Raw genomic sequence first — 15,492 nt, forward strand, 5'->3', positions numbered from 1 at the left:
CTCTGCACATTCGTTAGAAGCCCAAGTACAACTGGTCCAGTGTAGTCAGGGCAATGCCCTGCTGTTTGGTGCGGTGGCACCCAGGGCGTGTAGGAATACTTTTACCAGGGCGGCTTGCACACAGAGGGAAAAAACAAGCTCACTGTAACCCTAAATAAGATGTGCCTAAGCTGACTGAAATCTCCAGCAGGGGCTGCATGGGTTTCACAGTTCCCTAGAAATGGGAGGAGGCAGATAGGGAGAAAGACTGGTATAGCCTCATACTTGGTGGATATAGACATGAGCCAGAACGGTTAGTGACAGCCTCCTAGAATGCAGGGAGAGGCTCAGGATTCCTGAAAGATAACAGGAAAGCAAATTAAGGTGGTAGAGATCTTTTTCCACAAAGGAAATATTTTCTTTATGCTCTCAGATTCATTGATGTTGCTTGCAATGAAGATACGCTGTGTTAGAACAACCAACAACTGAAAACTGAAAATGCTCGCAGCACTTTAACAACCAACTTTATTTTGCATTATGCTAGCTGAGAGCCAGCGAGCTGCTCTATAAATAAGCAACTACTGTAAGCTATGAAGCTAATGTTCAACCTGCATACTCTGACCAGTGGTAAATTTCACTGATAAGAGAGAGATGTGGCTGTTTATAGGTGAGCACAATCTGCACATTAAGCTTTAGAAAAACAGCCACACCCAAATAGTACGAGGAACCTTTGAAGCTCAGTCTTGTGGGGGACGCTTGCTTTTATAGCCTGAGCTGTGCATTGGACTTTTCTCAGAAATTTCCAGCAGTACTAAGGTCAGGATCAATATCTATGCTGCAATGACTGTTTCTCTGTATTTAAGCATGAATTTGGTTCATTTCTGACTTTCCCTCTATTTCTGGTTCCAAAGCTAGATCATAAATAAAATTTCTTATTTTAACTGAATCCTCTCTCAGGGGTTATTTCCAGTTTCTGCCGTATTGACTTGCTCTCTGCTGGGAACTAAGTGGCTTTTCAGCTTTATTTCAGCATCCTGATGATAAAAGCTCTCCACAGCATCATTCTGGTTGTAATGAACGTTCATGTAGGAATCCAGGCTCTCTAACCTCTTTCCTCAGCACAGAATAATTATGCAGTGTGAAATGCAGTAATTATTTAGATTACGTGATTTCTCAAGGGAAGTTTGCATGACAGAATGCACCATTCAGATCATATAGCCCCGAAACATGAAGAAACTATATCATGAGAATGGCTAGCTATTTTTAAATACATAAAATTGCTGTGAGAACACACAATCACCAAGTGTCTCACTTAATAGCTCCATTCCTGGAATAAACTCTACTGGAATCTCCAGCAGTGTGCTTGGCAGGGAGCACGCAGCTTGTCAAACGCGAACCACTCCAAGAACGCGACCGGCGATGCACGGCAGCCACAGCCTGTCATCTCCCTGTGTTCGGCTGTGTTTTCACACAATGCACACAGGTAAGATACGAGCGCTACACTCACTTAGAGATGTTTGAAACTTAAAGTTGTATCCTGCCATAAAAGCCCCCGCCTTCTTTTCTCCCCCTTCTCCTCTGTCTGAAGCAAATGATGCTTGCAGCATGCTAAACACATGCTTAATCTCCGGATTTGGGAGATACAATGAATAAAAGATGATGATAGGCAAATATTCATGAAAGTCAGGTTTCTTTCATATTCCAAATTCCGCTTGCTTGCAAATGAGGCAGAGGTATTTCCAAGACCAAAATCATGAAAACTCCTCTTTCCTTGAAGACTGATTACAGTAACCCTGTATTTTTCCTTTCAAAGCTTTAGTATAAGGACAAGAAAGAAGCTACCCAAACAAGCATCTCAGACTACTTAGAGTTAACTATGCAGGGCAAAAGAATACAAGCAGGGGAAGAGACAACGCATGCAGCTTTCAGACACTTACCAGAAAGTAAAGTTTAAATACTCTTACTGTACCTGATCGTCCTGACAGAAATGCAGTATTTCCACATCAGATTCCACATTGCACTGCCATCTCCCTTCATGACCTCCTCTGAAGTGTTTGCAAAGTTAGAACGATTCCAAGTAACTCAAGGAACAAGAAAGTTTAGCAGCATACGAAAAAGTTAGTCCAAGGTTCATGCAGCCGCCAAGCACTGATTCACGATTTCCAAGTGATTCCTCCGACCTCCACTCAAATGAACTCAGAGAGAAGCCAGCTTTCTCATCTGAAGTCTCGGGTTACTTCTTTCTTCGTGATTTACAAGACTTGTTGTTTACATTATTTGCAAGCCAGAGAAGATTATTAGAGGCTGTTCAGAAAGCCACATATAATATTGCTCCAAGTTGTCAAGAAAGAAAAACCTACCTATGCAGCACCTACAGAAATTGGTTTCATTTATTCCACTTGAAAAAACAACAACAACAACAAACCCAGCCCAGTAAGAGGGCCTTAGCAAATCACTTACTGGATCTGTGAGGGCTTACCAAACTCGCTAAATGATATGGCTGAGGCTGAACAAACTCCCAGCTGTTTGCAAAATTTCTCGTGTACTGTAATAAACTTCGTAGTGCTAAAAGAAGTAATGAGTCATTTTCTAAGGCTGTGTTTGAACACAAAGCTGTGGCTTTCAATAGTGAATGTCAGCTATGACACTTAGCTTATAAAGTACATCAAAAATAAAACAGTAAAATCTGACTAAAAAACACCACAAAACTTACTTTGCTCACAGAATTCCCTTATTGTCCTGAAACCTCACAGATAGCTAAGTGATGGTTGGATTTTGTCTTCATGACAATATTTACCCCTCAAAAAGAACCCCAACCCCATGCATGACATAACACACAATTTCTCAATGATGATGGGGATTTATGGAGAATATTAAATATTTACACTGCTGCTTTTTATACTACGCTGGAGAATTTAGCCCTTAATTTTTCAAGGATTTAGTTTAAGTGCACTGCATTTATCACCAAAACGTTGAATAGGATTTAAGCCTCAACAAACACGCAGAATCACCCTATATAGAGAAGTTTTATTATTTTTGTTGTTGTTATTATTTTTAACTGAAACACAAGTCCTTGAAATCCTACCCTGGTTTCTCCGAGACCACCCAGAATGTCAGCGTTGTTGCTATGACATTAAAACTTCGCGAGCCTTTAAAGCTCAGCCCACTAGACCACACTCTCTTCTCTGCAAAGAGGTCAATGGCACAGTTATCAGGGGTTCTTCTGGATCAAAGACATTAAATGAATGTTTATATTATAAAACTTAATTAAGCAAGAAACTAAGTTCATGCTACTTCTTGGGAGAACAGTATGCTTTTATGATTAAATGTCTGTTTTCTGTTGCACAACTCCATTTTGTACAAGACCATTTTATCTAGGATCTCATGACTGGTACTACTAGTCTGAAATAGATTCTGTTTCAGTGATTTTCTGACAACGATTCCAGGAATAAGCGACTGACAGCTCATAAAAAAAGTTAGAACAAGTTCCACAGCACATTATACATTTTAAATCAGTAGACATAATGGAGAAAAATTGCATTAGAAAACTTACAGACCTGTTCTTAACATAACCATTGGAATCCATTTAAATGATGGAAAAAGCTATGAAAGTTCAGGCAGATCAGCTGAATGCTCCTGATCACCTTAACATGCGAATTTGAGAGATGGGGCACCCATGATACCGTATTTCTTACTTGTGTATGGTGTACACTTGGAATACTTGATTTAGCATAAATAAGCCCATTATATATGAAGTATTAAACAAACAGTAGTTTATTTTTGGTGTAGTATAAAGCTAGCAAACAGCATGCTTATTGGTGTCACCTACCTCTACTTGAGCATGTATTTGAGGCATCAGTGTAATCGGTGTACTTATATTATGCATTCCTTGATTCACATTCAAGTGCAATATTTAGACATTATCAGCATCTGCAGCAACAGTATTTTATGTCTCTAAAGATAGATTAAGGTGGATGTCATACTGAGATCTACAAGAGACTTTAAATACAAGAGTATTAATCACTTGCTTCATCCATGTTTCTAGCATTTATGCATATCCAGTGATCAAATGGATTAAAATAACATGCGATAGCATCATAGGACAAAACTGAGATGCTGCCTTTTCTTATTTTTCCTTTTCTTTGCCTTTTTTTTTTTCCCCTTTTCTCTTAAGTCATTGCGGCAGCATTTACCATGGGAGGAAGACTACAGTTTTATGAAAGAGCAAATGGAGCGTTTCAGTTCCTCTCCTGATGAGCTGAGTTTGTTCGCTAATTCCCAACGCGACCAAGGCAAATCAAGTTAGCTCTCCACAAAGCAAGCATTCGTTCTGCAGGGAACAGCAGGCCCAAATTTGGAATAATTTAGAGCTGATAGGCAGCCTGCAAATACAAAATAATACACACACAGAAAATGTTGAATACTGTGCAAACTGTGCTATGAGTTGATGTACATCAGTATTTTGGGTCTATGATCAGATCTCAGATGTACATAAATGCTATTTATTCTGGTGTAGGTATAAAGAAAAAAAAGACTGGAATTCTCACTGAAATGATATTTGAGGTATGCCTAAGCCTAACAGCATCCTGTAAAGCTTCGTGTGGGCTTGATTTGACCAACTGCAGGTGCCGGTGTTCTCAGCTGTAGCTGATGATTGCTGTACACACATGGATGAGGCAAACTGGCAATTAATCAAAGCCCATGGCTAATTCTGTTTCAAGATATGCTGCCTTTTCAAAAGACATCACCCTCACAGTGTGATTGCTAAGGAGGTAACGAGATATTGAAGACAAAATTGTCCCATCAGCTATTTCTTACTATTAAGAAAAATCTTGTTTGGGAATAGAGCTTTTCCAGCAGGAGGAAGACAATGTCCCCTTTGTCTTAGCTGTTTACCTTCTTTTCCTTTGTTCGCAGTGACATTACTATGCCTGAAACAAGACACAGATTAGCATATCAAATGATTTCACTTTTTTGAAGCCTTGTTTGCTTTCACTGTATAACAAGTCAAGATGAGCCCCAGCACCGCAGGGGCCTTTTGGCATCACATCTGCCTTTGACACGGATTTTCCATTTTGTACATCAATCATAATCTATCGTAATGACTCCAGTGACAGTCTTCTCCCACACTCACATGCTTGGCCAAGTAATCCCAGCCAACACAGAGACTATGGGGTGGTAACGAGGGATGTTTGGAGACGGTTGCTGCCTGGCTGGTTTATTATTCCTCTTTGGGTGTGGCAATAAAAACTTTGGTTATCTCTTCCCCTTGAAATGAAACAACAGATTCCATTCAGAGGACATCACTGCATCCACCCAGTTGTGCTGTGCATGGGACCAGGCCCTGTATGAAGCGGAGCTCCCCAAACAGATGTACTTGGATTCTTTTTCTTCCATTATACTCCTTGGAAACCTTTACTAAATTTTCCTTGCTTGTAAGTCATCTACAGCACAACGCTCATTTTCAGCAGCCACGTCAGCACCGCTGGGGCCAGACCCACAGTGGTGCCCTGCTAACGGTGCACGCACTGTAAGCTGCCTCCATGCTGCCAAGCTGCAATGGGAAGCTGCAAGGAGCTCTGCCTCCTTCCAACATTTCTTCCCACTTCAGTACATCGGCGTTTCCAAACCCACTCATCATTGTGTTTTATTTTCAATGGAGATAGTAGTAGGTGTATTAATGAAGTGCTGTCCCCTGCATCAGAATGTCATGTTTGCCGAGGCTTCGCCCCAGGTTTGTGTCCCCATTTCTGCACTGAGTGGACACGCCAGCTGTCCCAGAGTTGCATTACACTGTGTATATAACAGGCAAACCAATCAACTTTGTAAAAAATATTGTGTCTTTTCAGGAAGAAATCTTTAATTCAGACACAACTGCCAACTCAGAGAAAGGTGATGTCGTGCTACCAGCATTCCCTTATGAGAGCTGAGCAAATGGTTGAGGCAGCTGAAAACGCACCTGCACGGGGCTCTCCCTGCCTCACCGCCAGGCTGAGGCTGTCTGCTGCAGTCAGCACGAAGACCGCCTGTTTCTCCACTGCTCCCACCTGCTGGCTGTAGCTCTGGCTGCGACTGCTGCTGCAGGTGAGTTTGCACCAAGACAACCTGGGACAGCTGAGACAAGCATTTTTTGGCTTTCTGAGTGGGCACAGAAATGCTGGGCTGGAGCGGGGGGGAGTCAAAACAACTGGAAGAAAAAGTACCAAAAAAAAAACAATACTGGAAATGAATTCAACAGAAGTTGTTTGTCAGAGCCCTCAACTTGGACACTTCCAAGCACACAGCACATGGTTTAGTATCAGAAATACGGTTCGTTCAGCGTTTTTTATTGCTAAGAAGAACCCAGAGCCACCATCACTCCCCTATATGGTGAAGCAGAGCACACAAATTCCTTAAAAGAAAATAATAAGTAAATAAATAAATAAATATATATATATATATATATTATGGGGGATTGAGCAGGGTGGGAAATGACAGAAATGAAGGAGAACTGGAGGATTTCAATATTTTTTTTTTTTAAACACTGGAAAAAAAAAAAAAAAAAGCTTCTCCAGGCAAAGATATTACCAGGTACGTAAATCACTTCAAGTATTAAAAAATGCTAGAGCTAAGGTTCCTGTAGAAGCTGTAGGTGGTACGTTACTTTCAAATTATATTAATAGCCAGGATGCTGAATTTGGAGGCTCCCATTCTATTGCTCTCCTGCCTCTCGAGATTCATTCCCATTCTGCACTGAAGCCTGAACAATAGGTAGTGCTCAGGGGGAGCTGAGCACGCCGAGCCCCTGGCGCAGAAGTTGCTGTGAAGGGGCTCAGAAGAACGGAGCACCCAGGACACCTTATCTGGTCTGCTCTCTGACACAGCCACGCACTCCGGATGTGCATCACTTTCCGCATGACATATCTGCAGCCAAGATAACCTTACTACTTCAGCTGTGCACAGGCTCACCCTAAATTCGGTTAGTGTAACATTCCCATGAAGAGGGAAACAGGCATACTGCAGGCTTCACGAGTGAAGGTGGCAATTCACTTATTTTCCTCAAGTTTCTACCAGGACAAATGATCAGGAAACAGAATTTAACAGTGTTCCTACTAGTAAGTAGATTATATTTATAGGGCATTTAACAAAAGAAGCTGTGAGCGCTGGGGCTAGCAACCATCACACATGTTTTTGGTTGTCAGGAGAGTTCCAGACCTATTTTTAACTTAGGTAACATTGCCTTTAGACAGCAGCTATTACCAATTAAGGATTGAAAGAAGCCTTGCAAATAGACAGTTTTAACTTTTTAAAATGAAAAGCAGTCTGGCTTTTAAGGCAATTTAGGGCATCTTTAAACCCTTAGCTTGTAACAGGTCAACATGTTCATTAAATTGGGGAAGAGGTTTAAATAAATTATGTTCACTACATTTTTTTCCTCAGCCTCCACCATGTTTTCTTTCCTTCCCTTTTTAACTTCCTATTCTGATTTTTCAGACATTCCTAAGAGCATGCAAAACGACGTTTTCTGGGAGCTCACAGCAGTGACATCCACATACCGGTCCTTCTGCAGAATAAAGCCAGCGTGATTTTGGCATTTTGATAAAGGGCATCCCCTCTCATCCCCACAAGCTGGCAGGTTTGTGGTGCTTCTAAGAGGCCCCTGCAGCATCCTTCCAGCTGCAGTCACTGACAGGCTCCTCGTGTGTCTCCAGCCACCACCGTGCTCCCAGACGCCCTTTTCTGTGACTTAATCTTGGATGACTATCAAAGGAAACTCAGAAAGCTTCCAATCCATGTAGGCTCATAGCCAAATGCACCATTTAAATGTGACTGCCCTAGGGCCTGCCCATCAGTTGCATCTAAATACGGTAGAGACCAGACACGGACAGAAAAGCCTGGCGCACAACTTGCTCTCTGGGGGTACAGCTAAAGGGCAGGCAGCACCACCTACACATCTGCGAGGGCCCCAGCACAGATACTGAAGTTCCTCAAAACCTGGCATGTGTCTTTGAAGCTGTGCTTGTGAAAGGCTGAAAGCTGCACAGTGTGAACAGTGGAGAACCTGAATACTCGGAGATGATTCCTGGGTGCAAGACATTTCAGAAAGGCTTGACACGCGGCTTACTGATGACCGCAAAGAGACAGAAAAGGAGAGGCACGTATACAGAGAACTGCCTCCAGCCTGAAACCCAGATCATCAGTTACAGCAGCGGTCTGAGGAGACACCACACAGCCCTCTATACTAGCACAGGATTTTTGCTCAGCAATAGCAAGCCTTGGTGAAATCAGGGCATGGCAAATGAAGGGATCCCTAAAGATCCACCAGGTAGGAAGGAAGAGCATCCCAGAAAGTTAAGGAAAACTAGAAGTATGAACTGAAGGCATAAAAACAGAGCATTTCAACGCTTTTATGAACACTCAGATACACAGTAGCGTGAATTACATTACAATGAAGGCTTTAATCAGACTAACAGCTATTTTGGGTGTTTTCAGTTATCAAATTGAAATCACTAGTTCCCTGAGTGCAGACAAATCCTCTGATTGCTTTTAAGCCATTTTCTTACCTTATATATTTAGTTGAGGTTTTCCTCAATCACTTTTATACTGAATATGGGAATATTGCAGTCTGCACTGTTTGCTGGCTGTACTTTAAGAGGATGGTGGATCTTGGGGGGGAGGGGGGAGAGGGAAGGAGAAGGAGAGAATTTTATGCTCTCAGCTGCTCCGCAATTGCATAAACTTTGCCAGCGTGAACCTCCTGGGAGAGCTGTACTATAGGCATTATGACTCAGCCCTGCTCTGGATGAAGTCACTGTCAAGTGGAAGCAAACTATTTGTTTCTAACAACATATATGGTGAAGTCCAAATGCAAGTTCAAGACAAAGCTGTCGTTATTTCTCCCACCCACTTTGCTATTGTTTTGTTCAGTTCAGATCGCAAAGGAGCTCACAATTTAAGTGAGCGCCAGAAGGAGAGCAAACCAGCTGACATCACCATGTGAGCAAAAGAAGTTCCCTGCTCTCATGGACCAGAACCCAAAGATTTTTTTTCCCCTGACTCACTGTTACTGAGATTTGTAACTATCATACAGCTCCTGCTTCCAGGGCTGGAGGATTACAATATGCTGTATAATGACCTCTTCCCCCTTTATTAATCCATTTTTAAGTAATGGATTTAAAAATAGACACCCCTTTAACTTTGTAGTAACATGACAACTGAGACCTTTGCATCTCTTTTTGAGGCTGTGTTTTGCTTAAAGGAAGCAGCGCTGCTCCTTGCCGGTTAGCAAGCACCTTGTCTGGCACATCCGTAGCCACCCCACCTAATCACAGAAGCGGAGTCCACACTGTCAACACCAGAGACGAGGCACAAAGACTATCAAAGCACTCTTTTTTTAAACAAAGAGTTAACCTTGAAGACAATCCTGACATAGATCCTTTAAAGCACATGTGCCATCTTTGAAACTGCATCTAAATTAGGACTGGCAATTCATGTAATGGTTTCAAATGCTACAAATTTGTCTTGGATAACAGAGTGGGAAAGAGGACGAGCAGAGAGCTGCCGGTGTCCCGCAGAGTGCAATTTAGAGGGGCTTTAAGTAGCCTCTGTGAGTCAGGGACTTGGTGACGTTCTAGCACAGCAGTAATAGGCTGCTCCTATCAAGGAGATTTATGAAAGCATTTTCATTTATAATCACCACTGAAACATCCTAGCAGGACTGAATCATATACCAAAATATAGACCTGTTCTTGCTTGGAGATAGGCTTAAGCACATGATTCAATCCATCCTTAATCACAACGCTGGAATTGCCAGTCCCAACTGGAGGCTGGCAGAAACAATGTCAGTTAATCCCCGCCTCAGAAAACCTGTCATCGCTCACTTATCTTGTTCCGTTGGGGTGGCTGGAATAAGAGGCCTGCTAGAAACGCCTGACTGTTCTCTAAGGGACTCATGCCTCTTTTGGAGAAACCAAAATTATAAAAGCAAAATGAAAAATGAGAAGTAGAAAATTGAAAAGTTCTCATTTAAAAACTGTGCTGTTTGTCAGGCAACCAGTTTCCAGTAAAGTAACCTTTACAAATTTAGCACTTTTTCTTTTTAAACACTCTTGTCTTAGCAAAAAGAAAAAATTCTGGGAGGAAGAATCCCCCTCCCAAAGTACAGATTATAATCTTCTTCACCACCAGGAACAAATTTTCTCACTTTGTGCTTTATCTTTAATGCAATGCTAATGGTAACAATTTCTCGCTTGGGCTATTACACACCAGCTGGCAGAAGCACAGCACGATGCACCCACTGGCTAAAGAAAATCTTCACTTTTGCATGTTAAACCTGAAGTCACATGGTTTTATAATAATCCACTGAGCAAGCATGAGACATTCATCCTCAAAATCCCACAGAAACCCTACAGTGATTTGCTCATCTTACACTTTAATCTATTATAGAAATTCATCTCTACACTTTCAGTATTTGTATTCAAAGGGCACTGAACACCAGCAATTAACCAAGGGGTTATGGCACAGACCAAAACGCACCCAGTGCTAAAGGCAACACGGAGCTGAAATTGGATTTCCACAGATGAATGATCAAACACTTTTTGAACCAGGTTTTACCCCAACACCCACAGTTTTCTCCATATAATCTGCCCCAACTTAGATAAAAGCAGACTGTTAGTTTATGTACGTTACTGGAGGCACCATTACCTGGCAGTAACTTCGTTTTGTGAACGTGCACGTGATGGGCAAAGGCCTGGCCACTGGAGTTGCAGCTGAACTTATGAAATAGACTAAAAGCACAGTTGGTTTATTTTGTTCTATTTCTCCCTTTCCCTTTCTGTGCTGAGAAAATATACATCACTGAATCAGTTCTCACAAAGGACTGAAAACTGTACAGTAGCTCCAGGCTGGGTGTAAGCCCTTAGCCGAGTTTCTCTTTGGGACTGTCACACGCACAGCTTGGTAGAGAGTTCTGGAACTTAACTTTCGCTTCATAAACTTATGTTCAAAAACTGGTACCTCAGAAGGCAAAAATTATCCTGTTTTCACTCCTTCCCATCATCCAGAACCACTGCTTTCTTGTGATACCCTGCCAGGCACTACAATACAGGCAGGGAGGGTGACTTGCCCCGTGCCCCTCTCCTGTTCCCAGCCCCACAGCTCGGGGCAGTAGGGATGGAGCTCCACCACTGCCAGCCTCAGCCTCTCAGCAGTCCCGCTCCCAAGGGTCTGAGGAAGAAACAAGTGCCAGACAGCAGCATGAGGAGCCAGCCCCATCCTGCCACACCTCTCAGCACAATGCAGGACCAAACAGGCCCTGCGTGGACCTCCCTTTGACTCCATGAATATCAACAGAGATGCAAAGGTCTGTGCAAGCAGCTCCCAGCACAAGACAAAAATTATAACTTAAAACCACAAAAATTATAGCATAAATGACAGTTGTCCAGGTCAGGCCACAGACATGACCCCATAAGACTTCCCTGAGTAACAATGTCTGAAAAACACAATTTGAGTTCTGAATACAGCAGCCAGCCATGGAACTTCTGAGCTGACCAGAAACATTTACTGTAGTTTTCATCATCAGCTCCAACTGAAACCAAAAGTCACACCAGGCTCAGGCAGCCCACAGCTGGAAATAGAAAGCAGTCACATTTCTTGTCACGTACGGCTCGCTCAGGGTGAGTGTGTGAGGGCGCTGGGCTGAGCGGGCCCGAGCCACCCCACAGCATCAGGATCACACAGCCCCGACAGCAGCTCCACCACAGCCTCCCGGGCCTACCCCAAGAGGTCCTGCGCTGTCACGGTGCCACGTGCACAGGGGGAAGGCTCAGGGGGTTGGCACTATTTCCTCACCGCCTGCAACTGCACCTCTCCACCCAGAGCCACAGCTGGCTGCCAGCAACAGCAGCACAAGGGAGCGGTGTACCAGGACGTCGCAACTATGCTCCTGCCTCCATTTGCTGGCATGAACAGGGTATAACGGAGGGCAGACAATAGCCCTACTGCAAACACTAAGATTTCATAATGACTCGTATGATGGAAACGTTACTCAAGTCCAGTTTTGGTTACCTTATTTCATACATAAAATTAAAAACATATAGAGACACACACAACATTTCTCCCCACAGCACCTTGGCTCTTTTCCAAGAGCGTTTTAAACAACCTGCAAATACTAATAAAAAGTAACTAAAAGTAAGTGTCAAAAAAGATACTTTTTCTTTTATGTCTTATCTTCCTTGCATTTAGTTTTGTTATTCATTCTGGACCATTTGCTATTCATGTTCATTTGCCACTCTGCTCCAAGCAAGAAATTATTTTGCTTATAATATGACAAAACTGCAACTTCCCTTCAATTCTCCTTTTCTCAGAATGCTGAGAGTGAAGTACTTCCACCTGATATTTAAGTGCTTAACCTCCTTTTACTTCTGTTCATACAAATACTCCAGGAGGAGGGCTTAAGCACATCTAGGTTTCGATGACAAACAAATTAACTGTCTGGAAGGAAGTAAATGGAAAGTCCTTAGGTATTGCCGAGGTTTCCATTAGGAGATGCAGAACAACTCCAGGGTAATTCATTGGCAACAAAGCTGGGAGGCTGCCAGGAATTCAGGACATAAACCTTTAGTCCAGTTGTATTTGCTCGCATCAAAACAGTCTGGCTGTATTTCTGTTATTTTATACGGATTCTCAGCAAGGAAGGTACTGCGAGGGGCTAGGAATAGGTTGGAAGTTTTCTGACTTCGAAAGGAAACCTGTGAAAAACTGCAAGGCAATAAAGCTATCTTTTGAAACTTCACTAGCCAATGGTCACAGATGAGGGTCCTGTATTACTCAATGCCAGAAAGTGGGGGGCACCCCTTAAACCTTGAAAAAGATTGGAACAGTTCCTTTGCCAGCCTTCAGTCACTGCATGAAAAATTCAACTGCAATTAGCATTTAGTACAAAGCACTTTCTGTAGGCTGACAATAGACAGTCAGACCAGAAAGTGTACATAACAAGAACAGAATCCTGTTTTAAATTGCATGGTTTTTGTTAACAATGAAATGATCTCCACTTTTCCCCAGAAAATTCAGATACACATAAGTCCCATTGGTTGCTAGCGTAAATTAAGAGCAAGAAAACAGAAGTTTGGATTAAAAAGCATTAGGGTAAGTTCAGGGACACGTTAAATGGAATTGCTTATTTTGCTGTTCCATTAAATAGGCAAGCTCAATGCATCTGACACCCCGTCCTATTCTTTATGATCACTATTCACCATCAATCATTTAAGCCGTACGTCAGACCTGCCTAAGTGAAGTGCCCACTGCTCTGAATGACTGCGATGCACGCTGTGCGCCACGAGGGAAACCAAAGATAAACTATTATACTACTAAATACCTCCGTGAAGAAAAAAATAAAATAAATTATCTATGCATTACATAAATTTCCATGACATTTCAATTAATCTCTTAGTACTATTTACAGTCTGTAAACTACACAGCACAGGCGTCTGTGCCTAAGGATAAAATACCAGAGAATAAAGTATTAATTGAGTCTTAGCTGGGATGATTTGACTTAAAGCAAACGTTAAAACCAAACAGCATCACCACCTTTCACATCTGCACGCAGAGACAAAAGTGGCTGATAATTGATGCAATAAAAAAGCAGCTTTACAATCTTTGTCACAAGTTCTCATTAATTCTCTACCACTCCCTTTTCCCGTGCATATTTGCCTTTCAGCAGTAGAGTAGAACAGCAAGTAAAAGCACTGGTGGCATCGTGTGCAGCCACCCAGTTCCGAAAAGAATTTCAGAGTTAATGTTCTCTTACCTTTTATAGAAACCATGAAGAGGCTGGAGACACAAAAACTGCCAGTAATCCAAGCAGAAGGCCTTTAGCTTCAGCATTTTCATATACTTGTACTGCAGCAACTGTAGTCTGCAGCTAGATTTTAACAACACAAGACTTCTTTTTGTTATGATTTGAATGACTCAAATCCAATCCAACACTCCTCTCCTTATTGCTGCAGCATAAGTGTTCCTAATTGCTACCAATGCATGCAGCTAGTCGTGCACATGGCACGGCACCTGCACAGTTGCAGTATCCTACTTTAATACAAAGAGGCAGTCGCACAAAGGCTACAAATTCACATAGGCTTTTGATCCTGATGGCAGTTTGTCTTTCCCAAAGTCTCCAATGCTACTGGGATAGCTGTTATTACACAGAAATCCCACTTCTCCTTTTGGCTATTTTAGGCCATTCTAATAGCCCTCTGGGCAAACAACGTGTGTATATTCCGGTTAAGGTTTCTGAAGGACCTTTGGAAAGCATCCTGAGAGCTTGCAGAACTTGGGAAAACACAAGCAATTATCTCAATCAGATCTAACAACAACTGCCTATAACCCCAGTAGTGCTATGATCCCATCACACAGGAACGGCAGTCCTTCCCCGCACCCCCCTCCTCCTTTTTTTTTTTTTTTTTGTTGTTGTTAAATAAAGCAGCACACAACTCTGTTAATCAGCTCCTCCCGTGCAAATCACACCAGCTCCATTGTCTGCCAGCACCTATGGAAACCGTGGGCTCCTTATGACAGGGGAAAAAAAAAAAAAGAAAGAGAAATCCCAGCCACCCAACCGCCGGAGCAGCAGCAGCGCAGACCCTCCCCGCTCGCCAACCAAATTACGCTCATCTCATCTCATCTCATTTCATCTCATCTCCTTCCCGACACGCTCCGCCAGCGGGGGCCGGGCGCCGCCAGCTCTGCGCGGGGGGGCGGCGGGGCCGTGGGTGCAGGGGGTGCCCGCAGCCTGTGGGGCCCTGGCACCCCGCAACGATGCAGAAGGGCAGCTTGGGGGGCCCGGCTGTAGGGCGAGCCCAAAGCCCCCTGCACCCCGCCAGGAACCCCGAGCCCTCAGCGGCTCCGAGGGACGCGGCAAGATGAGCAGCATCTTCTGGGGGAAGCCTGGGCTCGGCGTGTGGAAAGCAGGCCACCTTTACTCAGGAAACACAGGGGTCTAAATTTAGTTTCTATCTTTCATAAAAGACAGTGATCCAACTCACCCACTTTTTTTTTTTTTTTTTTTTTTTTTCCTTCTTTCTCCTCTTACACCGAAGCGCAATTTACTTTTCAGGAGTTCGCCCGGTCTCCCAGGATACTCAAAGCAAGAGTTAACCCGAGGTGGTGCTGCAGAACTGCCCTTTAGCAGGAAACCTTACTGGCACTGGAGAAAACATTTTGGTTGTTTTTAAAAACAAAACAAACCACAAGTGCCCTACTGGAGACTGGCTGGTTCTTACATCCACTTTGCTGACCAATTTACTTTTCCAGAAATTACAGTTTGGGTATTTCTCATTCTGGTGAGTTTTTGAAAATCACCAATAGGAAATATTCAGAATATAGCTTGCAAAAGTACCAGAAGAATACAGGAGATTAAGAAATCCACAGAAATAACAAAAAACAAGGTCAGAATCCAAAGACACATTTAAAAACAAAGATTCTAGCATTCAAACCATTTTCTTGTTTTAACATTTTAACACTGCTTAAAAATATAAAGCA

At 42.9% G+C, this 15,492-nt stretch overlaps 1 protein-coding gene and 1 long non-coding RNA gene across 15 annotated transcripts in view; one reads left to right on the forward strand and one right to left on the reverse strand.

The window, feature by feature from the left end:
• Positions 1-15,492, reverse strand: part of IQSEC1 (IQ motif and Sec7 domain ArfGEF 1) — a 342,853-nt gene that overhangs the window by 137,459 nt on the left and 189,902 nt on the right. The window contains exon 1 of one of the 14 annotated variants that reach the window (XM_038186155.2): positions 13,766-14,383. The exons of 11 other annotated variants lie outside the window; for them this stretch is intronic. In XM_038186155.2, the coding sequence (XP_038042083.1) occupies positions 13,766-13,848 (83 nt within the window). In that variant the 5' untranslated portion in view covers positions 13,849-14,383. Of the gene's footprint in view, positions 1-1,948; positions 2,461-13,765; positions 14,384-15,492 lie in introns of those variants that run through there. 2 more of the 14 variants (XM_072044603.1, XM_005011369.6) reach the window with 2 other exon arrangements.
• LOC106014498 (uncharacterized) lies at positions 1,133-11,287 on the forward strand. Its single transcript, XR_011812622.1, has 3 exons — positions 1,133-1,462; positions 5,829-6,063; positions 7,453-11,287. It is a non-coding gene; the product is annotated as an uncharacterized lncRNA (long non-coding RNA).

This window comes from Anas platyrhynchos, chromosome 13 (assembly GCF_047663525.1).
Source record: "Anas platyrhynchos isolate ZD024472 breed Pekin duck chromosome 13, IASCAAS_PekinDuck_T2T, whole genome shotgun sequence".
NCBI lineage: Eukaryota > Metazoa > Chordata > Aves > Anseriformes > Anatidae > Anas > Anas platyrhynchos.